We start from the raw sequence: 27,687 nt of genomic DNA, 5'->3' as shown, positions 1-27,687 counted from the left end.
CTAGAACTAATAAATGAATTCAGTAAAATAGCAGGATACAAAATAAATATCTAGAAATTAGCTGCATGTTTAGATACCAATAATGAACTATCAGAAAGGGAAACTAAGAAAACGATCCCATTTACAATTGCTTCAAAAATAACTAAATGCCTCAGGATATATATTTAACTAAGGAGGTAAAAGGCATGTGCTAGGAAAAGTATAAGACACTGAAGAAAGAATTTGAAGAAGATACAAATAAATGGAAGCATATATGGTGCTCGTGGATAGGAAGAATTAACATCATTAAAATGTCCATACTACCCAAAGCAATCTGCTGATTCAGTGCAATCCCCATCAAAATAGCAGTGGTGCCCTTGCCAGGTGACTCAGTTGGTCATCCTGAACACCAAAAGTTTGTGCATTTGATTCCCGGTCAGGGTACATACCATACCTAGGTTGCAGGTTTGATCCCAAGTCGGGATAGGTAGGGAAGGCAACCAATTGATGTTTTTCTCACCTCTCTCTCTCTCTCTCTCTCCCCTCCACCCCTTTTCCTCTCTCTCTAAAAATCAATAAAAACATATTCTCAGGTTAGGATTTAAAAAATACCAATGGCATTTTTCACAGAATTAAAACTAATAATCCAAAGATTTATGTGGAACTACAAGAGACCCCAATAGCCACAGCAATCTTGAGAAAGAAAAATGCTGGAAGTATCACACTACCTGATATCAAACTATACGCAGCGGTTCTCAACCTGTGGGCCGCGACCCCTTTGGCGGTCAAACGACCCTTTCACAGGGGTCGCCTAAGACCATCCTGCATATTAGATATTTACATTATGATTCATAACAGTAGCAACATTCCAGTTATGAAGTAGCAACGAAAATAATTTTATGGTTGGGTCACAACATGAGGAACTGTATTTAAAGGGCCAGAAGGTTGAGAGCCACTGGCTAGCGGAATCAAGACAGCATGGTACTGGCCTAAAAAGAGACGTACAGATCAATGAACAGATAGGGAGCTCAGAAATAAACTCACTACTATATGGCCAATTCATATTTGACAATGGAGGCAAGAACATACAGCGGGTAAAGATAGTCTATTCAAACTGCTGTTGGGAAAACTGTGCAGATACCTGCAAAAAATGAAACTAGACCATTTTCTTATACCATATACAAGAATAAACTCAAAATAAATAAAGATTTAAGTGTGAGACTAAAAAACATAAAACACATAGAAGAAAACATATGCAGTAAAATCCCAGGCATTCCTCTTGGTGGTATTTCTTAATATATCTCCTTGGGCAAGGGAAATAAAAGAAAAAGTAAACAAATGGTACTACATCAAACTAAAGAGTTTTTCCACAGCAAAGGAAACCATCAACAAAATGAAAAAACAACCCATTGAATGGTAGAACATATTCATCAATGATACATGTGATAAGGGGTTAATATCCAAAATTTATAAAGAACTCATACAACTCAACACCAAAAGAAACAAACAATTCAATTTAAAAATGGGTCAAAGGACCTGATGGACACTTCTCCAGGAGGACATGCAGACGGCCAATAGATATATGAAAAGATGCTCAACGTCACTAATCATCAAAGAAATGAAAATTAAAATCATTAATAGATATCACCTCACACTTGCCGGAAAGAATATCACCAACAAACCAACAAACCACAGGTGTTGGGGAGGATGTAAAGAAAGGGAACATTTGTGTGCTGTTGGTGGGAATGCAGATTGGTGCAGCCACTATGGAAAACAGTATGGAGCTTCCTCAAAACATTAATAATGGAACTGCCTTATGACCCAGCAATTTTACTTCTGGGTATATATCCAAAGAAACCCAAAATACTAATTCAAAAGAGTATATGCACCTCTTTGTTCAATGCAATGTCATTTACAAAAGCCAAGTTATGGAAACAACCCAAGTGTTCATCAATAGACGAGCAGATAAAAAATGTAGTGGTGCATATATGCAAGTGAATACTAGTCATAAAAAAGAATGAAAGCTTACCATTTGCTACAGCATGGATGGACCTAGAGGGTTTTATGGTAGGTGAAATAGGTCAGTAAGAGAAAGACAAATACATGTGCTATCACTTACATGTGGAATCTAGAGAACAATATAAATGAACAAAACAAAAACAAACTCATAGATACAGAGAACAGACAATGGTTTCCAGAAGTGAGGGGGCTTGGGGGGCTGGGTGAGAAAAGTAAAAGAATTGAGAAATATAGATTGGTAGTTAGAAAATATTCATAGGGATGTAAAATATAGCACAGGAAATATAGTCAATAATATTGTACTAACTGTATATGGTGCCAGGTGGGTACTGAATATATCAGAGAAAACACATTTTAAATTATGATGGTCTAACCACTATGCTGTATGCCTGAGATGAATACAAAATAATATTGACTATAAACTCTAGTTGAAAAAAAAATTTTTAATTTAAAAAAATTTTTTCTTGTAGACACACTCAGTAATCTATTTTATTATGACGTTTTTCTAACTGGATTTAAATGAAATGCTTTTATGAAGGGTTCTGTAGACTTGCATTTCATATTTCTATAGTTATGGCATATGCCACGATCTACAGAGAATGGTTGCAAGCACCAAACTCAATATTTTCCCATGGTGCCCTACTGCCCTTCCCATGTAGGTACATTTGCTGACAGCACTTTGTGAAGGCAGGGACCCAGCAAAGTTCTATTCTGACGTCTCAAGAATTCCCTGGAGAAAGGAGGGCAAGAGGGTATTGGTCCAAGGAAAACAAGATTCTGAACTAGAATTCTTACCATAGTAAAAAAGAAATCAGAATTCAAATCATGACTTTTTCTGTTAATAGAACTGCTTAGTCTGTCACTTGAACAACACGTAACAGTTGAGCACATTTTGATTTGCTGGGCCCATACTTAAAATAATCACAGCTAAATCAGAGCTTTAACGGAGTCTTTTGCTACCCCATTTTACTCAACAGAACCAGAAAGAACTTTATACTTCATTTATATATCTGTCTGTCTATCTAAAACACCAAGTATATGCATTCCTGACTCTGATCATCATTTTTTTTGTAAAAATCATCATACATTAGAAACTATGTATGTAGAATCAATTTTTATGAGAAATCAATATGCTTGAAGAGGGAATATTCTAGATATAACCAGAAATTTTTGGCAGAATTAATTTAATTTAAATTTATTTTTAAATGTTGGTAGGAATGCAAATTTGGTGGTATAGATAATTTTCTTATAAACAACAATAATTACTGTGAAATGCCTTCAAACATCCAACTTTCTTTTACCAACGCATCTTTCTTTAGAATGGCCAGTGGCAAACATAAAGCCTCAGAATAGGTTATTATAACTGAAATTTCTGTCTGTTATTACCAAAGAGAAATGTATTGAACTTAATATGTTAGGTTTGGGAAATCTATTTTCATTTGCTATAACCAATGGTCTGTCATAAGTGTGGACATAGTGGACTTCCAGATTCTATCTTCCATTTGTCCCTGATGCCCTAAAATTGAGACTTCCTTTATTTTTTTTTCATGTTTTATAGAGTAACAACCCACTTTCCAAAAACTAAACTATACCTCTCAATCTCTATAAGAAAAAAATGAAAGTGATAAAAAGGTAACTTTCAGTAGAACTTAACACAAATATCTAGGGATACTGAGCTGTGCTTATTATGTGTGCACAAGTTATCTCTGTTTAACCTTGCCCAAACAAGATCTTCTGTTCATTGGGAATGTCTAATCCACTAGTAAGAGAATAATGCCTCTAAAATAAATTTACTTATTTTAACTTATCAAAGAAAAAATGAATAGATGTATAAAAGTATTAGTGCCTTTGTAGTAGTTCTATATGAGTCCCAATTTTTTAAACAATCTTCTCAGCAAAAAAGTAGAGTTTATTTTCCTTCTTTTTTATTTAGAGACAACCTTAATGGTATGATTTCAATAAATAGAAACTGGTCAAAGTGAATGACTTCCAAGGACAGGTTAGATAAGCCTCATTTATGAAAGCCTAATTGGTTAATTCATATTCTCTCTCTCTCTCTCTCTCTCTCTCTCTCTCTCTCTCTCTCCCCGCCCCCCTTGCCCTTGGAAACCGCCCACCATATTGTGAGCAAGCGCAGGTCACATGGAGAAGCACATGTAGGTATTCCACTCAGCAACCCCAGGTAAGTTGGAATCAACCACTAGACATGTGAGAAAACAAGCATTCAGATAATTCCAAGCCCAGCCTTTGAACTAAACTGCCACAGTTGAAACCAAGTGGAAGAAATAAGCACTGTTTCTACCAACCCTCCCCAAACTAGAGATTTGCGAGCAAAATAAATGTTGGCATTGTTTAAGCCACTAAGCTTTGGAGTAGGTTATAATGCAGCCATGGGTAGTGGGAACAACCATAGAATTGTAACCAGAGTCCTTGTCCTTGAAGAACCAGTGGTAATTTAAATGACACCTTAGTAGAAGACACTTAGGGCTGGTGGTGGGTGCTCTGGGTGGGTCTAAGACTAGGCAGGAAGAATGGGAGGCAGCTGTAGAATTGTAGCCTATGTAGAATTGTAGCTTTCCCAGTTTTGCTAATTCAGAGGCAGATTTACGTATTTATAACTAACACTCCACCTGGTCCTACCCCTTTTTCTTCCAGGAAGGCCTAATTCTTTACTTCCCATCAGAGTTAGTTGTAGCTGAACACAACTCTCTCACTCTGTTCCTTTGCCAACCTGGAAGGCCTTCTCTGTTCTAACTTTGAGATCACAATTTCAGAAAACTGCCTTGCCTAATGTAGCTGTGGAGATCATGAGCATCCAGTTCAAAGGTTACTCAGTTGCAGGTAACATGAGACTATTTTGACTGACCTACACAAAAAAGAGAAAGGGAGATAAGATTTGTTGTAAGAGCTTGAGGTAGCTCAGAGGCAACGGAGAAAGCTACAGATGTAGACCTCTGAAAAGATAGTAATGAAGACTCTTCCAGGAATCAAGGTGGGTAAAAACCAGGGGCAGCCTCTAGGGTTACTACCACTGAAACACACTCTGGCTGCTGTTCAGTCCTTGGATCACGCAGTTCAAGAATTATCTCCCTAGGAGAGAACACCTGATTAACTACTTTAGGGCACATTCACTCGCTTTATCCAGGCAAAAAATGGAACATCTCATTTGATAGTTTCCCCAAAACTGTTTCCAGTTGAAGACAAGTAATTTGCCAATTAATAACCACATATTGTGTACTCACTGTTCACCATAACATCTGATCCTTCAAATAAGGCCATGCCCCCTGTCATTCATTCCTCTAGCACCCAGTACTTCTCTTGCAGAACAGGCCTCACAACAGTAAGGCCTGGAAGCGGGGGAGGGTCAATAGGGGGAAAAGGGGACATCTGGAATACTTGCAACAGTAAAGATCAATTTAAAAAAAATTTTTTTTTGGGGGGGCGGCAATCATTGTTTAATACCTGAGTTCCCTACCATCTGTAAACTCTATGAAAACAGGGACCAATTCTGTCTAATTTCAACACTGTATTCTCAGCACCTAGTGTAACAGCGAGAGGTTCTCAATGAATATTTGTTAAATATGTGAACAAACATGTCTTTACCTTTGTTTTGTTATCTATTCTTGCTGATACACACACACACACACACACACACACAAACACACACACACACAGTTACTTTAGTTGAATGGTAGATTCCTATGGGAAGAGTCTATTTCCCTTAATATTGAGTAAGTATTTGCCCAGTGTGGATGATGTCCAGAAACATCCAATTCAGAAGCAGTTCAATTCAAAAAACATTTATCTGGCACTTAATATAGGCAAGATCCATTATCTGTCCTCTAGGGAATTGCTACCCAGCAAGGGAGGCAGACAAATGCACAAGTCATGATAATACCAGGCAAACACTGGAAAGGGCTGCAAAAGAGGTTAATAAATGAAAGAAGATTTGGAAAGCAAGGGAAGGCAAAATTCATTGTAATGAGGGAAATCAAGAAGCTTAGCCAAAGTATTTTGACCACAAAAAGGGGGGTTGCAGCAGATTAGGATGCATGCAATAGGTATTTTAGGTATTTCTAGATAAAATAACCTCTCAATAAGTTCATCATCAGCAACTTAAAGACCACATCAAGATATGAAATATCTCCGGGACCGGTTTGGCTCAGTGGATAGAGCGTCGGCTTGCGGACTGGGGGGTCCCGGGTTCGATTCCGGTCGGGGGCATGTGCCTGGGTTGCGGGCACATCCCCAGTGGGAGATGTGCAGGAGGCAGCTGATCGGTGTTTCTCTCTCATCGATGTTTCTGGCTCTCTATCTCTCTCCCTTCCTCTCTTTAAAAAAATCAATAAAATATATTTTTAAAAAAAAGATATGAAATATCTTGCTTATTTGTACCTGACTTTTTTATCTAATTGATACGGAGTGCTATTAGCTAACAGTGTACCCCTATATAGAATCTATAGGTTTTTCTCTAAAATGCGACTAGCTGATGGGGAAAAGAATGCATCTCTGACGAAACAGAAAACCAAGAATCAAGGTGTCCTTTCTAAGGGTAATATGAAAGAATTGCCACTTTTATGGGGCGAATCACCTTAGAGAGTGCCTAATAGTGAGAAAGCCTTTTTAAATATTTAAATAAAGAAGGTAAACTACATATTCCTAGGGGTGTCTAGGACTCTTAAAGTCTCAAGGATTTTGAGGAAGGTAGATTTTGAACCCCCATGAAGCACAAAATCAGAGATAGCAATATATTTTTTAAAATCTTATATAGAAGAAGCAATTCTTCTCCTATGCACTGACTTTTAATCAGGACGTGTTAAGAATGAAACTTAACTTTTATAAAAATATGGAAAATTCGGCTATAAAGTGCAGTGCTAGATGGAAGTGTCTTCGAGGTGGTGGCTAGAAGGGAGCAGGGTGGGAAGGGCACATAAAAGCTGGCTAAGGGGCTCCATAAATAAATCTGTACCCAATGTATAGCACAGTATGAGGAGGTGGCTTGTGTTCCCTCTGTACAATATAAATCCCTTTAGAGAGCTCAACCTTGTCTTAGTTTTTTTAACATTATCCTTTCCATGATGGCACTACCCAGTGGTGCAGCCACTGCTTAGTTACGCCATCACAAAGCCACCGAAGAACCGCAATGAAAGCTGGGGCACCTAAGGGGCAAACATCCTGTTCGCTCAATGAGGAAAGTCAGCACTGTCAAGAAACACATTATATGAAGGAGACAGTCACTGCCACTAGCACTCTCAAGGAGAGCTTGTCTCTTAATATTAACACGAACATGTACAGTAATTCAATCTGAAAACATGATTTAATGTGTTTCAATATCCCCATATATTTATCGACATCAATTGACACATGTTAAATAAGTGGTTTTAGAGGTGCCAATAATTTCTGATAGACATGTATGGGGCATGAATAAATATGTAATTTAAAACGTGTGGGGTTGCCATGGTAATAGCAACAACACAAAGATGCTCCCTTAGTGATCCTAACTACTTTGATGTCTGTAAAAGGAAGTAGGTTGTACTAATCTCAACCCAGACCTCTAAATACCCTTGATAAAAATAACCATATTTCCCCCAAATATAGTTTCAAAGGTCAATTTAACCTACTTAAATATTCATGGCACGCTCAATTCTTTAAAGTATTGCACCGAATGTTTTTTTGAGGTTATCTTACTTTTAGTATATTCCTTTAATATATATATATATATGGTTTTCCCCAGCTGGGTATCTCAGCTAGAGCATCATTCTGATATACTGAGGTTGCAGGTTCGATCTCTGGTCAGGGCACATACAAGAATCAACCAATGAATGCATAAATAAGTGGAACAACAAATCAATTGTTTTCTCCCTCTCTTTCTCTTTCTCTCATCTCTCTCTAAAAACAATCAATGAATTTTAAAAAGGTGTACAAAAGGTTTATTCTTAAAGATTAGACAATCCTATTTAAACACTGACTATAAAAATCCCCAAAGGACTGAAGACAACATAGACATCTAGTCACAGCCATGTTCCAGTACCTAACACACCTAACCCCTTCAGACAAGTGCTTTACCTTGGAGGCAGAAAGGGCACCCCACTAGGACAGAGAAGACTCAGGACCTAATCGAATTCTCTTTACTTCTGCAGCAGAGATAATACTCTCTATATCTAGCCTCAGTTTGGGGCTTTGTGGAGAAACTTAGAAGTTTCAATCGCACTGTACGTGCGCGCCCACACGTGGTATTTTGTGGAAGAGCCACACTCAAGGGGCCAAAGAGCCGCATGTGGCTCGCGAGCCGTGGTTGCCGACCACGGCCCTACAGGATTGCTTCTCAGACCTGAGAAAGATCTACTATTGCTCTAAGAAGTGAGGAAAAAGAACTCACACTAACTAAGCATTCCCATGTGCAGGCTCCTTACTTGCCCCTCCTTTCCGTAATCTTTAGCACCCTGTTGGGTTGTTACTTGAACTCTCATGTTCAAATACCCCTCTTTGAAGGTCAAGAGCAGTGATGACCCTTGGTCACAATCCTTCTGCTGCACCATTCTTCTGTCTTCATGTGACTTTCCATGGGATGTTGCTCTTGCTCTGAAATTGTTGTCTAGTTCACCTTGATATGGTCACAAAAGCATCCTCTGAAAGATATCTGGGCATTTAATTGGAGGCAAATGCTATGCTCCCTAGTGTTGGCAACAATGTGGTCAATGTAGAAAGAAAGAAGAGCTCGGTCTAAGAGCTGGTAAATTCCCTGGGAGAGGCAGCAAGCACAACTTGGAGAAACACTGTCCAAAGGCGGGCTGCCATCAGGGTATCGGACTGAACCACAAGTTAAAGAAGCATTTGCTGTTGCCCACAGGCATCTGGTTTCATGTCATTCGTTTAATGTCAAAATTATTTTTAAAATCCCTATGATTCAAAAGAATCATATCCAGTATTTTAAATTTAGAGAATAAAGTCTGTAACTGCCCCTTTCCATCTTTGCTCACCACCTTGCCCACATATTGTCCAAGATAAAGGTAGTGAGCCTGGCCGGTGTGGCTTAGTGGTTGAGTGTTGACCTATGAACCAGGAGGTCACGGTTTGATTCCTGGTCAGGGTACATGCCCAGGTCGTGGGCTCGATCCTCAGTAGGAGGCGTGCAGGAGGCAGCCAATTGATGATTATCTCTCATCATTGATATTTCTATGTCCCCTCTCCCTTCTTCACTGAAATCAATCTATATATATCTCAGGAGAAAAGGAGGGAACTTTTCTTTGACCAAGAAAGCCCTGGGGCTGATGCTTCCCTGGGGAGGAGCACAGCTAATTCTGAAGGTCTCAGATTTTTGTTGTTGGTTTTCTGGTGCCTGTTGCTAAAAGGTAATCAAATTCCTTCTAAAAATGGCAAGCTCATCTTCAAGGCTTTAATAAAGTGTGGAAAGACTGGTATTTATTCAGAGCTGGTTCCATTCCAAGCACTCAATAGGGCTTTACACGTCACCTCATTTCAACCTCAGGCCTGCTCTATGAGTTAAGTGCCATCGATATCTCCGCTTAGAGATGGAAAAGATGAGGCTTGAACCTATATGTACCGTGCCCAAGGCCTGACTCCAGAGCTGTGACCCACTAGTATATTACAAATAAGCAAACATGAATTCTAGAAGAATAGAGACTGGAGAGACAGGGAGGAAGAGATAAATCTAGTTCCTTCTCCCTTTGGACACAACGAAGAAACAATTACTAAAGAATGGCATTTGACAGCTGTCAGAGGGAAGGGGGCTGAGAGGCTGGGTGAAAAAGGTGAAGGAATTAAAGCAAAAAAAAATGCAAATAAAACAACAAAACAAAACACCAAAAATCATAGACAACAGTATGGTGATTACCCCATGGAAAGAGTTGGGGGTGGGGAAGGTAGGAGAGGATAAGAGGGGGTAAATACTGATGGAAGGAGATGACTTTGGGTGGTGAACACACAATACAATATATACATGACATATTATCAAATTGTAAACCTGAAACTTATATAATTTTACTAACCAATGTTACCCCAATAAATTCAATTAAAAAGAAGGAATGGCATTTGTGTTTTTGCAGCAGTAGGCACCAAACTCTATGATAAGAACATTGTGAATGTAATATGTCCTAACTCGCTTAGCAATCCGTTCTTCTTCCTCACTTTTTTGGGTAACAGTTTTTCTCAGATATTTAGGCTTCTGACCAATGAAAAACTTCTGAAATACACGAGTGTGAAGACCAAGACTCCCTGGAGAGTCACAGGAAACAATGAAGTAAATAGAACGTCAATATGTGATGTTGGCTGTGGGCTCTTTGAAGGTGGGGTGACTTGTTCATTTTTGCATCCTCAGCATCCAGTGCAGTGGATGAGCTAGACTAGGTGATTGATTCTGTCTGGTGTATGCCCCACCGAGGCCCCAGAACCACCCCACCTCCTGCCGCAAGCAAGTGCTCACACTATTTGTTGAGTAGATGAATTCACTGCATGAACTGTATAGTGGAGAAAAGATCTACCTAATAAATAGAACAAAGTATGGGTTTCACTTCTATTGTACCACACTGTAAGTACATTGTGTGTATGTACATCTTTTTATAGGGGAAAGTAGCACAAATGTGAGAAAATCCGTTTCAAAACTTTTCACAGCAAAGAAGAGAAATATAGGAAATGGACACACAGAGTTGATGAAAATTCCTAGAGAAAAGTAATTTCAAAGATAGAACATAGAAATGATCCCAGGATATTATGGTTTTATTTTCATCAAGTGTTGTATTTTGAGAGGAAAAGCTGGTTCTTTTTAGCTCCTACAAATGTGCCCCTCTCCAAAAAATAAAAATAAAAAATGTCTCTTTGCGCAGCTTTGTGACCGTCAGAGAGCAAAGGAGGAAATGTGATAAATTTTGACAGAGAATAATAATAATAATTTAACACCTGCTTTATTTATTCTCTAGTATCCTCTCTGGAAAAGGGCATATATACTAAGAATGGAATTAAATGACAACTACAATGACATTGTAATTTCAAAGAGTGCGACATGTTAAAAGTTTGATAACCATTATAAAATACCCACATAATCACATTTATATTGAAAATGTCATCACCTTGTATCTATATTTTAAATATATAAAGTCAATCTTTAAAGAATTTAAAAATAATTTCACATCTATATTTCTTTCTTCTGATGGGCACAATTGTGCTATTTTGCTTTTACATTGCATGAAGTATTTCACTATATAAGCTCATTTCAAATATTGTTAAACCAAAAGCCTTAAATTATTTTTATGCTCACTTGTTAACTGTTCAAATATGGTTATATTAAAGGAAACAATTTTGACTTTCAGCTATCTATTTTTGAATTTTAAGTCATTTTTTTCCTAGGCTGCAAAAGTGTATTACCAAATAAACTGACAAAACATCTCAGCAACTAATATAAACATGTAATTTTAATGCCTTCTAATCACACAAATTAATATGAGATTTTTCTGCTTGTGCCTGACCTTCTTCAAATTATCCCCCCATTTTGGCTGAATCAGAACAACTGTGGGCTATTTGATAAAAAAAAAACAAAAAAAAAAAACCCTAAGTGTGTGAAATAAGAGCCCTCGTCTCTTCTGCCAGACTCCTCTTGACAGAAAAATGATAGAAGCATCACATCCCTGGGAGAGTAAATGCAAACTGACAAGAGATGAGCCTTTAGATGTTGAATATAATCTTGAATTGTGCTTGAAGTGTCTTATTATCTTGTCTTTTGATGTCTGAAGGGGTGGCTTATTGTTAGAAAAAGGAAAAGCCTCGCACATCTTTGCCATCTTTAAAAATTGTTTGGCCTTTAACAACTGCTTTTCCAACTAATGTCCATTTCTCCTGACAATAAATATGGCAGGTCGCCGGCAAGTGACAAACAATTTACTTTACATGCCACACTCTTATGGGTTTTGAGAGCTCATGTGGAAGTGTATCTTAAAAGGCCCATAGAAATTAGCAGGATTATAAATGTTAAGCAGTCTGAGGTCTGTGTGCATATACTGATGTGAAGTTACTCGTCATGGTTACTTCCTGCTGTTTCTGGTTTTGTCTCTTGCTGGTGCCAAATTCAAAATTCAGGTTCTTTCTTTATTTACAAAAAATAGGCAGGCAAAATAAAAAAGTAACAACCCAGTCTGCTAGGTTCCATGAAGGAAATCCACTATATATATATTTCCAATGCACACTGCAATATTCAGAATAATATTGAAACAAAATCCTATTTCTCAGTAGGATATCAAGGGCAACGCTGGCCTTGCTGAATTTTGCCTCCTATCTCAGACTCTTCAGCACTTTTTAATTTCTGCTGTCCTTTTGGTACCCCTACCCTTTGTATCTACCATTTGTTTTGTGGTTTTTGTTTTAACTTAAAAGTTTAATGATGTTCCCCGTCAATAGGATTCCTTGGCAGCTAAATCACAGCCATGCCCGTTTTCTGTCACCCAGCCAGACTTTGTGAAAGCTTTCAAGATCTTTTCTCAGACCTCCGTCACTCTAAGAATCCATAAGAATTCTCCAAAGGACCATAAACTGTTACAGGGTTCAGGTTATTGTATCATTATAAAAACATATTGATACACTACAGATGACAAGACGGGTAGCTACCACTCGAGGCCAGTGCAACCCCCTCAGCTCAGCGCCATCAGCAGTCTCCAATCGGACCAGTTCTGTTCTTTATGTTTTTTGTTTTTTTAAACTAGGCACCTATAGGCATTAGTCCGTTTGAAAACATGATGCTTACTTTTTAACACTTTACTGATTGCCTACAGATTTTGGGTGGATTGTTAGAAAATTACTTATAAACATGGAATCTAATGGGAGAAGTAAATATTCCAAACTAAAGCAAAGAAATAAACCAGTATTCCTGTAAATGTGAATAATTTCTTAGGTAACTCTTAATGAAAACCTGACTTAATCTTAGGTATCACAAAATGATGAGCCAACTGACACCTAAAACAACGGTATTTGTTTCTTTCCAAAGGTTTATGAAAGTTTTACCACATAATCCAGAGGAGCCCTGATCTGAATATTTAGCCAGGGATAGAAGGCGGTGCATTATATCGATATAATGAAAATGTTAGGTTTATTCAGTATTTCTGTCATGCTTCTCATTTTGAAAACTGTATGCTTCTTTTTTGACACATTTATGTCTTCCAATATTTTGCTAAATGAAATTAGATGCATTAAGGGAAAATGCAGGTTTGGAAAAGGGTATTTCACCATCTACATCTATAAATTTTTAAATACAGGAAAATTTTCCAATTGATGTTTTTATTCTCTCTTAGCCTCAGTTGGGCTTACCAAGAATTCATCCTACAATAATAATTTTTGTGCTTTTTAGACAACTCTGAATGTTCGAATTTTTAAATCAAATTAATCCTTCAGGCCCCTTCTACTTCAACAGTGATGATTTTGTCATGCAATAGGTAACCACATCATTAATTTAAAAAAATAAGTCTTGCCATACTGAAACTAAAAGACAACTCAGCACATATGTGGTCATCAAGAACTGCAAAAGGAGATTAATAACACCATGCTATTTTAATATCCAATGCCTAAAATATGATTTCTTTATTGTGTATTTATCTTGATATGTGTACCTGGAAATGTATATTTAGGCACATGGAATCCTAACAGGAGTGTGTAACAAAAATTGTGCTTACTAACTACTGAACACAGAATACCTTTCACTTAAAAAAGAAAAAGATGTTTATCTTGTGATATATGTATATCCTACAAACAGACAAATATTTAGGTACCCAATATTTAGATTTCAAGAGTCTCTCTGGCGTGGGCAAGTTTGGTATGCTTTAAGTACATATAAATCAGAGTGTGCAGAAACCCCTAAATCTCCTGGCTGAATTAACCGGCTCCCATTCTGAGAAATCCTGTTGTCTCTTCTGCCCAGTGTAATAGCAGCTTCAAAGAAGACACTGGAATTTGGGTTATAGCCCAACTATGCCTGAAGCAATCCTATCATATAATTAGTTGTCCTTTATTCACAAGCTTAATTTGAATAAGCTTATCTGGAAACTTTTTTTCAATACTATACATAAGTGTAGTATAGAAACTTTTTTTCAATACTATACGTGTATAGCATGAGAGAAAATAATATAAATTAGGTTTCATTAGTTTTATGGTAGGGAAAATACACGCATATTAGTAATTTGACCAGACAACTGGAAGTCTCACACGAACACAAGAAAAAATATGGAGGACACACTAGGGACACACACACGCTTTCCATGGGTAGCATCACATTTATTCACTGTGCAGGCATAGTGCCTAACAACAAAAGCACAGGGGAGCAAAAATAAAGTATGGAACTGATAAGTAAATAGAATTGTTATTTTAAAACATTCAATATAATCTTTAAATATGCATTTCCTAGCTTTCACAAACTTTTATTACTGAATTTTTCCCCTCATTAATAGGATGAAATTAAAGTAACATAAGATATTTGGAAAGTACCTCAATCTGGAAAGTACTGATTATTTTACAGAAAAAAAAAAAAGATGAAATACTAAGAAAACTGCTACTGCCAAACACATTCATTAAATAATTAAATGGTTTCATGTTGGCTATTGTTAGTACATTATAAATGTCCTAAAAATATATGAACTCTACTTCATTCTCAGGCTACAGTAATAGGTTTTATTTTAGTTATTTACTAAGGAGATTTTTAAGCTCTTGATAAATGAGGGTTTAATTACAGAATCTTATTTTCAAATGGTCTTCAGTAAAGCAAGCCTCTTCAGCATGAAGTTTATGTGTAATATTACTTAGTTTGTCTAATTGTAATCTATATTTTTTCCTCACATTTTCAAATAGTTTTGATGGTAGTGCAGTCCTCTAATAAAAGTGACGGAGACTGTATAAGTTATGTTGTTCCAAGTGGGTAATTTTTTAATTAAAATTAAAAACTGTATATTCTTGTCACATATAAGATATTAAAAGCACTTTAAAAGGAAAGACTAGAAGAGAAGTCTGAGTAAATAGAGACTTTCATATAATATACTAAGACTTTTTCAAGTGGGTGGAGGTAGAGGAGTGTGTGGGAGGGGTAAATGGTGATGAAAAAAAATAAAATTAGAATATACCTTAAAAAGAAAGAAAGAACTATGTTAAACAGATAAAAAAAAGAGAGAGAGAGAGAGAGAGAGAGAGATGTCAGAAACTATGCATCTTGATTAGGTAGTTTTTGAAAATCATTTTTGAATACTTACAAAAAAGTTAATTTCCATTCTCTGAGAATTACAAACTTGCTTTAACTAGAAGCGATTCGGTGTTGTATTTTTTTCTGCTTTCTGGGTTCACACTAAAAAAGCTTGTCCATTTTTGATAGCTCACAACAATGTCACAACATAGTGCAAGAGATGTCACCAAACTAGTGTGCTCTTGTTTCATATTGTTATGAAAGCTGACTTTGAAAATCAGAGGGTGGGAGTTTACCTTTAAAAAATTGAGTCAGGTCAACATGTTCAATAAATAGAAATCATTAGAAGCACCCATACTGCCAAAGCCTAAATACTCCTTTATGAATGAATTTTAATATACATATTCCTAAAGGTAGTCCCAAAGGCAAGTCCAGTGTTGACAGATTTAGAACCTCATTTAGGCTGGCAGCATAAGGTATATGTGCAACTGTAAAATAGCATATTGAAACAAATGATGCTCACTTACTTCCCTCTAAAAGCAATGACACTTGAAATTTAAAAGGATAAGCATTTTGAAAGTAAGACCGAAATGGAACTAATCAAAGGAAAACTAAACAAAAACACCAGCGAAGTACGGAGCCTGGGAAGCCAGCAAACAAGAAAATTCCAGGGCCACACTGGGTATTAAAGGCAAACCCATCTATCTGCTGGAGAATGGCAACTGTTACTATGAGCTTTCTCCAGCTACCTCTGCCTTTGGATATTTTTAAAAAATTTATTAACCTGACAGCAGGAAACTTTACACAGATTGCCCCCCTGACAGGGTGCCAGTGTGGTATGAACACTTTGCGATCTTTTTCTTTAGCATAAGAAAATCCAGAGACGTGGTAACTGGAGCCAGGTGCACATTTGGGTAAATGGGGCTGCTCTTCCAAAGGTCTCCATTCTCAGGGAAGATCTGAACACTCAGAGCAGCCCAATAGCGAAACTGCACCCTCCACCCTCCCTCCTTCACATCTCCTTCCTTTTTAATGTGCGAGTGTCTGATGTATTATTAATCCCCAAACATAAATCAGCAAGGTCGCCAATCAAAGCAGGTGCCAGTCCTCTCCCAAATGATCTGTTTACTGTCTAGTAACAGGCAAGGTCCACTTCCAACAGTCACGCCTCATTTTTGAAGTGAAAGGAAATTTTATTTGGCCAGTTCTTGAAAAGAGCAGTGCTAACTCTACAGTTAAATCAGGTGATTGAGAAAGAAGGCAATTTACTCGAAGGCCGAGCCTTGGGAGCTGGAATCTGGAAGGCCCCTCTATTTATTAATCATGACATAAACTGGCCTGGACGAACTACAAAAACATGATTATGCCATGTAACCTTTAAATCAGAGACACCCCAGACATTAAAAAGACTAAAACGCAATCATTTTATGGGGTGATGGTACAGATTCATATTTCTAATACTTTATCTTATTTCCAGTTGTTTATAGCACCACTGAACAACAAGAAAATAAGCAGCATAAAAATAAAAGAAAAAAATGCAAAACCATTATCAGCATTTTGATTTGCTAATGCGTTACCCAGGCAGCAGCATCCTCACACACTGCAAGACTGAACTTTCTTCTCCAAACAGAGGTCTGATCTGAGCACAAGCATGGCAAATGGACAAAAAAAAGTGCCCACTGAGTCTTGGGTCAGGGATCGGGCACTATCCTTCATAGCTCAACAACGAACACGATGAAAAGTTTGAACATCACTGCCATTGAATGTGAATTTACTTTTATTTTGAAGCTCACACCTGCTATTTAAAGTAGATTTATTCATCAGTGCAGTGTCACAATGGGGTAAAACATACTCAGCTAAATTTGTTTAAACACACACAGACTCTCACTGGGGTGTTTTGGGGTTTTTTTTAAAAGAAATACCTTAGTGCATTAGATTTTCTTAAATGTTAAGACATGTATTTAAAGGTGCATTTCCCACTCAGTCATCAGAGAGCAACATGACAAGGGCTTGTTTGACTATTAAACTATAATTGATTTTTGACATGCAAATACCTTACATGCAAATACAGGTGTCTACTGGTTTCTTTTAAATAACTGTTTTCACATAGAATCTATCACTCAAATGATTTAGTTGATCTAAAAATATCCTGTTATAATATTTCCCTAGCCAAACACACTTTCTTCAGTAAAAAATAGTATCAATTTTTAATTGACATAATATTGAAACTTTCAAAAATATAGAATCATGATTCATATTTTAAGTAAATAGATTTCTCTAGGGAATTTTTCGCATCACCTCCCAGCAAAATCCCTCTTGGGCTTAAGCCCGATGTCCTGATTATTGGCCCCAGCATATTTTATCGGAATATTACAAATATCCAAAGCACTGAAACCTTGAGAGAGACATTTGAATAAAGTAATAAAGACAGTGATGACATAATGAAGGCTCCACTTATGCACAGGGGAGAGGCCGCATCACCATAAAGTGCAGTCCTCATAATGCCCTACCCATGACCTCCACGCTGACCTGCGGAGACCACTGTCTCAAGGGGTGACAGATAATTTAGTCCTTTATCCTTTCGTCATTGAAAATGACTCTACTGCCATAAATTCTAATCAAGTCAAACCGGATGGCAATTTAAAAAATAATCTTATAATGCATGTTTCTATGAGGAAGATAACAGAGAGGAAAGGGAAGGAACAGCCCAGTACTTTTTCTAGCCAGGAAGAATCACTGACTCAACTTTCAACCCTTTTCCAATAGTTCACAGATAAATGACATTGGAAATACCCACTCTTAGAAGTACCATTGCATGCAATTTCTTTTAACCTAGGAAAACATAAAATCATAAGAGAAAACCAACCACCAATTTTTATTCCAGGTACAATGTTTATATATGGCTTTTTGTGTATATCTCAGCTCGAGGCTGGGGAGTTGTGTGCCACAATTCACGTGCCGTGTGATACAGCTGAGAGGCAAGACTACTAACCCAGCCACCCAAGGGAGTTGGGACTTTAAGAACAGCGATCATGAGGTTTAACTTGAAACAATAAAAATATTCCTGGGAGGAAAGCTGTTAACAAGTCATCATTCAAATTTCAAAGATATACGGGAGAAAATATTTGGGGTATGTTTTATGTGGTCTCACTTCTTAGGTGACACGGCATGGGCAAACTTTAGCACAGATATTTCTCTAGGGATATATATTACTTTCACCCTGTCTGTGGCCATTTTCCTGGCCAAGTTGTTGATGCTACCATTTGAGTTTTAGCATCCAACTCGACTGAATGTGGAACACTGAATTCTTGATGGGCATAACTAAAAATGAAGCACCATGTTGACACGAGTGCTATAAATGTCACTAGAGAAACACAGCAACCTCTTCCTTTGAGATTCTTTCCCCAAGTTCAATGTGGAGAGTGGTTTTGAATATGTCATCACATATTAAACGGCTGGCCCTGTGCGGCATCACTCATTTGACCATGCAGCTGAAGCACAGTGAGACAGAACCAGATTCTCTGGTAATGCCGTAATGCCCCTCGGAACACACATCTGTTCTCCTACAAATGGTTTCCTGCGGCTCAGAGCTTAGCATAATACAGTCAGGAACAGAAAAAGGAGATAGCTCTTCTACAGGCTTTACCAGAGTAAACAATGCACCACTTAATGATATCACAGAGAACGAGCTAACCACATGTTTCTCAATGAAATGTGGATTCATCTCTCTTAAGTGTACTTTAGTTTCCATGGCTGTTCAAGTTAAGCAAAACGTTGCCTCTGATGTAATTACTCTATAAAACACAAGGGCGCTTTTCGGAACTTTCTACTTAGGCTGGCATATGGCTCCTGGTTTCTCCTTCTGGTATTCTGAGCTGCTCAGAGCACTGAAATATTCTGCACAGTATGTTTCTCTTTGGATGCTGTTAAGTGCAGAGGTGCAATTTAAGGGGAGGCATAAAAGGCCCAATGGCTCCTGGAATTTCCTTTGTTTATCCATAGAGGGCATCAGCATTAGCCTTTCCCCTGCAGTTCTGTGCTGAAGGTGCCATACTGTGAGAGAAACAGACTTGTCCTCTGGACTACTAATCTGAACAAGACACAGAAGGAGGAGTCACCGCCAAAGAAATCTATTCATACTGAAACTTCTCCTGCTGTTGCTTAATGCCTCTCCACAAAAGTAAATATATTAAGGGGTACATGATTTGTCATAATCTGCTTCTTTCATTGCAGGGGCACAGTTTTCAGTAGGACAGTGTATATATGATAGGAATGATGCTTTAAGAGAGTATATGAGAAAATCACTATTTAGAAACAAACTTGGATATTCTCAGTTATTCAGGAAATAATGTAATTATTCATTATCAAGTAAAAATTTAATCAACACTACATATAAAAGCAAAAACGTTGAACATAAATACGGCAGATAAAATAATGGTCTATTAAATGATCACCCATTGAGTGTTGCCAAAGTTGCTAAAAATTCTGGGAGAGAAAGTTTTAGTCAGTTCCATCGGCTAGAATTCCTAAGCTAAGGTCCCAGTGATATTAAAAAGTGGGAGCATACAGACCCCATAAATAAAATAAATTAGTATTAATATTAATATTAATAGAAATAGAAATCCAAGACAACGTGGGATGCTTTCCTTCCAACAGGCATTCTGTTTTCTCTCACATTGCCATCAGGTTCTTTTTTTCAAGTTTTTAAAACTGTTCATCTACCTAATTGGAAACTGGAAAATATTCACTCTAGAGGCCAAAACCATCAGATGATATATAAAGAATATAAGATACAATGTAGGTTGTTCTGGGTTCTCTCTTACAGATTCAGAAGTAGAGAAACCCAAAGTGGAGATGAGTATCTACTATGATTACTAAACTAAACTATGATTCCTACTTTAACTATAGAGATTCCACTTACGATATATCTTCAATGAAGTTTTAATTTAATTTTCTTTGACTCTCTTGGCTTTTTAAAAGCTATTTCGCTACCATGCAAATCAGTAAGGAGTGGCATAAGTCTATAACAATTTTCAATGGTGGAAAATCTAAATAAATGTTGAAAAGCCAATTTAATTACCCCTCCATTCAAACCAGTGGGGGAAAAATGAGAAGAAGAAAAAACCAAGTTGGGATTATAAGCCAAAGTCTACAAAACACATTTACTTTTTAATAATGCATGGGAAGTTTAGGGACAAATAATCCTTTATCTGCAGTTAAGTTAAATATACAATCAATTACTTTTGAAAAGTCAAAGTATTAGTTACTCCACATCAGAGAGGCTGGGCATGGCTTTTTGCTTTCCTGTAATTTATAATTTTATCTGAGTTCTCTCACTAACCCACTGAAATGAAATGAGTGTTTTAGGACATAACTTTTCCTACACAGATAAAAAGAGACTATAACAAAATATTTCTTTAGAGTGAAAATGCTGACACCTTAATGCTTAGGTATGGGAAATTTATGTCAGAGGTAGAAATGCTGCTTTTCGAAGAACAGGTAATATGATAGAAACCCTTGAAGCTGGAATCTACTATACTACAGTATTTTACCAATAGAAAAATTAGCAGAGTTTCTCTGCAGCAGCCCCCTAATGTTTGATTGAGTGAACATTTAAAATCAGAGAAACACTCCTCAGGCGAAGCTGGCCTAGAGTTGCCAAACTATCAAAGCTCTTTTCTCTCTACAGGTTAAACAAACATAAAGCTCCTATTTTAAACTGAATTAACGACTTCCTTAACAAAGCAGACTATGCACTGATTTCTTTTTTTAAATTCAGGAACACAATTGTTTATAACCTGAGACCAAGCAGTTCTCTGCCTGATTATGTACATATATAGATATCAGGTTTATATGTTAGGTTAAGATAAATATAAATATAAATATAAATAAATATATATATGCACACACAGGTAAGTATGTATTATATATATTAAGTATATATTAAGTATATATTATATATTATATATAGATATATATATTAAGATATATAGATATATACATATACAGATATATACATATATAGATATTTAGTGCTATAAACATTGGAAAGTAATTAAAGCAAGTGTGTCAGGAGCCACTGTCCAGAAAGCCGCATGTCCCTCTGTCCCATAAAGCGCTTCTCAGCAGAGACAAGGATCACCATCCATCACTCAGTCACCAGCCCCAACAGCGGCTTGCTCCCCTTTCTGATTAGAGATCACAGTTGCTTGAGTTGGCTTACAGAGTGTCATCTGTCTGAATAAGCGATGTCTTTGCTGGGGTGGCACTCTGCTGTTTTTTTTGTTTTGTTTTGTTTTGTTTATGAAGCAAAGATTCCTAAAAGGTCTGAGCTCCCTCCACACTTAGGAAGAGGCTATGCACATGCTAAAGGGGAGAAGGTCAGGCAAGGGACTCAAAGGACCTATTTCCTTACCTCACCGCCCCCCTTTCTTAAAAAAAAAAAAAAGAGACACTAATTGTGATTACAAAATGTTATTTATTTGCACAATCCCTGCAGCCACCTTTGTTTACCTGCCATCGAATGACTGGTATTGATATTTCTCAGCTCCCCTCTGTGGTCTTTTGACTACAGATAATAACACTTTACTCTCCTTCCCCTTAACAAAAGGCTGCAAAGCTAGCTGAAACCGAGTCAATGTTTATCCAATAATTGGTAACCGAGTCTCACAAACGGCACTGATTTCCTGATTATTAGGACCATCTTCTTTTCTCACATAATTTCTTAGCTGGGGGACTTGCGCAATATTTGACAAGTCGCCACGGGCAGCGGGGAAGTTCCTTGTTGGGAAAAGTTTGGAGGGCACCCTCCTAGCCCGCTGCCGAGACCCGAGCCTCCTCTTTTGGGGACTCGGGAGAACATTGCATGAACCACAGGGAGAGAGAGAAAAAAAAAAAGAAGAAGCGGGGGTGGTGTGCAGAGGGCTGCTCCGGACAGCGGGGCAGCACTGGAATGAAATACCTAGACAGACTTACCGAAGAGCTTGCTGGGAGTGTCCTCGCTGTCATTTGATTCCACGGGCGCAAGCAGAGGCTCATTCAGCTCGCTGTCTGGAGTAGCAGCCTGGTCCTCACCTCTCAACTCCGCATTCATTTCACTCCGCACTGACAGCGAGGGCTTGCGGGCTTGTCCAGCTATCATTGGATCCTAGGACGGGGGAAAGAGCGCAGGGGAGGAAGAAAGTGGCGGCTTTAGCGCGCGTGTCCTCTCTCCCTCTCCCTCTCTTCTCCCTCTTCCCCACGCGCCCGCTCCCTCTCTCCTCTCTCTCTTATCTCTGGCTGCTCCCGCTGTTATTGCTGGCTGCAGTCAAGTGAAGAGCTATTACCGATCCGAGGACTTCTCCATTACTCCCCACCCTATTAAAGCTCAACTAGCATGTGAGAGATTCAGGAGGCTTCGGAGGGGAAAGAAAAAAGAAGAAGAAGAAGAAGAAAAACTTCTTTGAAAGCAACCTCACCAACACGGCTTTAATTGTGGGATGTGCTTTTGTGCGAATGTTTTTACACCTTGTTCGGTCTTTAATGCAGTCAGAAGAAAGGAAGTGCTGGGTTTGTACTTCAGCCACAGGCTGAAAAGGCAGGCGCACCCTATGGAGGAACCGCTGGCTATTTTAAGAAGCCTTCTCCCTGGGGGACCAGCAATTAAACCCTATCCCCCCCCCCCCTCGAGTGAGCGGAGAAAGGGGATCGGGAGAAAAGAGTCCGCCAAATCCTTTCCTGGAATAAAAGCGGTTTCTTATGTAAATTCCTTACACACCCTGAGAAGTTGACTCCACCGGTCCCAGATTTGGGACCCACGCCAACGCCAAATCAAATGCACATTTCAAAGCAAACAATGCACCACAACATATAGGAAAATTGGTCTAAACATTTTTAAAGGAATTGGAAAATACTTACAAACTGTCCGATAATTCGGAAACCTAGAGCATCCTACGCCCAGAGCATTAAAGAAAATGGAAGGAGGAAAAAAAATCACCTTCAAAAGAGGCAAACTTTCAGCCCCAGTAATTTAAATCTGCTTTATCTCAAGCTCATTAGAAGGGCAATTTAGGATCAGAGAAATATTGTCCAAGTGTAGCCTTTTATTCCATTGGCAAACCAAGATGCATAATATCGTTTTAGCAAAAGTATCGGATGCAGAAGGGAAAGAAAAGCACGAAGTGCCCCCTTTGCGTTATCTGGGAGCTATTTATTGCCAAGTTCATGCCTAAATGGTTCCTGGGCAGGAAACAGGTGACCAGTGCAGGAGCAGGTGGGGCCACATGCTCTCGTGTCCCATCATTACATTGGTTGTGGTTTGCCTGTGGTTATTTTTTTAAATGTATTCATGCCTGAAAAGTGAATTTGATATGACACATGATAATCTATGAAAATGTTAATCAATACAAATAGTTTAAGCTGTCATCAAATGCACTTCTTTAGTCAATACTCATACCACTGAAAACAATGTCACTGTCACCAGGGCTTAATTTGCACAGCACTTAAATATTGGACTCTGTGCATCAATGCACTTCTTCTTCAAATACTGTAGGTAAACACATTTTCTCCCTATTTAAGGCTGAAGCACTCAGCACGCATTTAGCTGAGCCGAATCCTCCCTTTTGAATACCTTGATAGGTCCACTGGAGGGCAAAATTAATACTTAATTGAATCTCACAGTCATCAAAATAATCAATACTTTTTTATTATTTATTCTTTACAGTCTGTTGACTGTTTCAAACCTCTGAGGGAATGGTGGAAAGGATTCATGGCTTTGAAACACTGTCATTTAACAAGGTAATTTTCAGTGGGGCATTAGGGGTTGTGAAACATATAATAAAACAAAAATGGTGGCTTATAATAGGAAGAAAGAAAAGAATTATATTTCTGCCATCTAACAAAACAGGATAAACAAAAAGCAAGTGCAGAGAGAGAGAGAGAGCGAGAAAGGAGGGGGACGGGGGCGCAAGAAAGACTGGCTTTTGAAGGGTTTTATCATATCAAGAGCAGAGCCGAGCTTTCATAATGCTGACATTTCTCATCCTGACAATCCTAAACAAGTGGAAAGGATGAGACCGCAGATATCATCTTTCATCACATTCCCCAGCTTAAGAACCAACATGACAGCTCCTCTCCCCTTTACACTGTTAATTACTAAATAAAATACCACTCTCTGTCAGCATCAGCAGATGATTGCAGATAGCAACCACAAACATCTCTCCATCGTCCCCCCCACCCCCACCCCGCGCACCCTGAAACAGTAATACCTCCTTGAACTCTTTAGAAAATAAATGAGGCTTGTCTTCCTATATTGTAAATATCTGAAATGTAATCAATGTAATCAATGTGGTCGATCACAGTATTGGCAGCCTAAATTTGCTGGTGATAGATTAGCATTTCATCTACTGTGTTTGGCTGCTGTGGTTTGGAGAGCTTAAAATGAATTCGGGACCGGAAGCAGGCAGAAGGGAAAGGAGACACAAAATTCTCAGATTTCCCCCAAATTTCTTTCCTGTGTATCTAAGAAAGAATATGTGTTTGGATTCGTTGGATTCAGTTACTAGAGCTGAGTGGGTTGAGAAAGGAGCACTCACTGCTTTATCTCATGGCTTTGATATGTACACTTATCACATGAGGTAAAGAGCCTGGATTTACATTCTAATACGTCCTTTTTCTTTTATGAAATGCTCAGTACTCAATATCTCTAAGCTAATGGAAGGGGTGTGACTTGTGCCTAGTCTTTGAGGCCACCTTGCTCATTTGAGCATTTTTTAGGGTGTAGCGTTCATGGTAAACTGTGTTTAGAATGGCATGCACTACCTCATGATAAGCCAAATATGGTTATTAGTGTACAGTGAATATCTGGGTAATCTTAAAACAAGAATATTCTCTTCTTGCTTTATTTGTAAATGGTTCAACTGAAGCTTGAACCACAGAGAGGAGCCGAAATGCAGCTGCTAAGTTCAAGTGCACTTAAATCTCTAAGATGCTCAGTCTGGTTGATGTGTGCAAAGCATGTCCTGGCAGATGGTATATATTCACTGACCATTAGCTCTTCTTTTTAAAATTACTGTTATGTACCTCATACATGGCTAGGTCCTCAACTAGTATCTTTCGGTGACTTGAGCCTGGAAATTTCAGGAGTTTGTTATTCAAGTATTCATTTGATTTCTCATCTCACAAAACACTTTACATTTGCCATGATGCAGCTGCAGCCCACGTATATATGTGCCTGACATGGTTAAACAGGAAACCTCCAGTGAGGCAGAGAGCAGACAGCTTCTAATCACAGCTGCAGCCACTGGGGGGTCCATTTGAAAATGTGTCACAAGCAGTAACCACTGAGTACAGTCGGATATGTGATGGGGGAGTGCCTCTTTCAAGCAGCACAGGGCCTGGAAGTCCTTCTCTCCCTGCCAAAAGCGACGGCAGTCTGTAAAATCCCTTTCTGCCAGAGTGGAGAAATGGTTTTCCGATGTGCACCTGCGCAGGGGCAGGCAGGAATGTAAGAGGGCTGCAAGTTCCTCATGTACAAGGATGCCTGCAGCAGCAAACGGGAACGGAAAGAGCCAGCGCCAGCAAAAAATCAAGCTGGTGAAGACCTTTTACTTAAAAATCTGAAATTGTCACGTTACAGGTGAAGAAGCCGGAACTTCCCTGCAATGCATTTATCAGCCCTGAGAAAAGAAAGTGACTGGTCCGCTATGAACGATGGTGAAATGTGCAAGAACAGGACATAGTATGTGCCCATAAAGAACACTCACAAGGTTCATCGGAGACCCAAGAGCCAGACGGTAAGAAAAGAAGCGTGAGAGGTAGTTCCTATTAGCAAAATCTCAACAAAAATTTCACTATAATGGAAGGACTGCAATCAACCTCAGAACTACACAGAAATTATTTCAATCTCCTCCAGGCATTGTTACAGAATAAAAATACGCCCCATGTATCGAATGCCTTTACCAGATAGGCACTTCTAATATATTTAATGCCACCAAACGGTGCCAGGTATTAGCCCCGTTTTAGAGTTACAAGACTAAGACTCAGAGAGGCTAAGTGACTTGTCCCAAAGCCATACAGCTAGTAAGTGGTGAAGCTGTATTTGAGCCCCCGTAGACTCATCTCCAAAGACTGACAGCTTTCTATACTGGACAGCGGGCACTGCGTGAAAACACCCATGGACTTAGGAACTCATGGCGTTTTCTAGAACTTGAATTATGGACCATGAAGGGTCGTCTTAAACTCTGGATAATGGATTCCCAGAGGACGCTCTGTTGGTATCTCTTCCCTTCAGACTCTAAGAACAAAGCACTTGTCTGTCCGACACTGCGTGGGTGAAATCCATGGGGCGATAAGGTGTGGTAGGACACCAGGCGGTGTCAACTGTCCAGGCATGCATTCAGGTTCACTCTGTACATAAATTTAGCAAATCATTTAACCACTCGCACCTCTGGTTTTCTTATCTGGAAAATGAAAACGCTGGAATAAAACAGTATTTTCCAAAGCCCGTACCACAGAACACTTGTCCCAAAAGATATTCTACAATAAAGGAGTTTTGCTCTTGGCCAGTGTTCTCAGTGGTTGAGTGTTGACCCAGGAACCAAAAAGTCACCAGTTCAATTCCCAGTCAGGGCACATGCCCTGGTTGCAGGCTCCATCCTTGGTGGAAGGGTGCAGGAGGCAGCTGATCAATGATGTTTCTCTCTCATTGATGTTTCTATCTCTCTATCCCTATCCTTTCCTCTCTCTCTAAAAATCAATAAAACCATTTTTTTTTAAAAAAGGAGTTTTGCAATTACACACACATGAAAAATACAGTAGAAAAGTCTTCCAGGAAAGAAACAAATTTAACTCTGCTTAACATAACATTTCCCCAAATTATACAACTATGGAAGGCCTTTCCCTTATCATCTTTATTATATTACCTAATGGATCTAGTGCTTCTTGAAACTCATTCTAGAATGTGCACACTTAAATGGCAGTGAATGTACATGAGCACATGTAAGTCAGAGCTCTAACTTTTAATGATTCTGCAATAATAGGCTAGAAGGCTTCACCAAGTTCACTTCTGTCCAGTGCTTCTCATATTCTAATAATTTTTTACCTCTTTAACATTCCTTTCAGTTTATTTATATATAACTATATGCAGACTAGTACATGGTAATTCTCATCATATATTAATTCATAATATTTTAATATAATTTTTACATAAAGATTTCCCTGTGTATTTCTGTTGTAAAACCTTTATTTGAAGAACAGATATAAGGCACTGTATGAAGGAGGAGAATTCAACTTGGCTTTTAGCAAGTTGTTAAAAATGCCAGATAAACAAAGATATAATTCAGCTAAAGACCGTCAATAATTCAACCAAAAGGGTTTTGTGAGCATAATCATTCTCATTTTATAGTCAGAGAAACGAAAGACAGCAAGATTATTAACTCAGCAAAGCATCCGTGTCGAGTGACGGTCACGCGATAGAAATATCCAACCCCTCTAAACTGAGCTTGAACCAGGTCCAGCATATTTTTATGCACATAGAAGCCAACTAT

The 27,687-nt window shown here is 38.4% G+C and overlaps 1 protein-coding gene across 1 annotated transcript in view; it reads right to left on the bottom strand.

Moving 5' to 3' along the window:
* Positions 1–27,687, bottom strand: part of POU6F2 (POU class 6 homeobox 2) — a 410,247-nt gene that overhangs the window by 304,968 nt on the left and 77,592 nt on the right. Inside the window, exon 2 of the mRNA XM_059656173.1 lies at positions 22,139–22,310. Coding sequence (XP_059512156.1) covers positions 22,139–22,310 — 172 coding nt within the window. The remainder of the gene's footprint in view (positions 1–22,138; positions 22,311–27,687) is intronic.

This window comes from Myotis daubentonii, chromosome 10 (assembly GCF_963259705.1).
Source record: "Myotis daubentonii chromosome 10, mMyoDau2.1, whole genome shotgun sequence".
NCBI lineage: Eukaryota > Metazoa > Chordata > Mammalia > Chiroptera > Vespertilionidae > Myotis > Myotis daubentonii.
The sequence above is the reverse complement of the archived record's forward strand: the minus strand, read 5'-3'. Positions and strand labels throughout refer to the sequence as shown.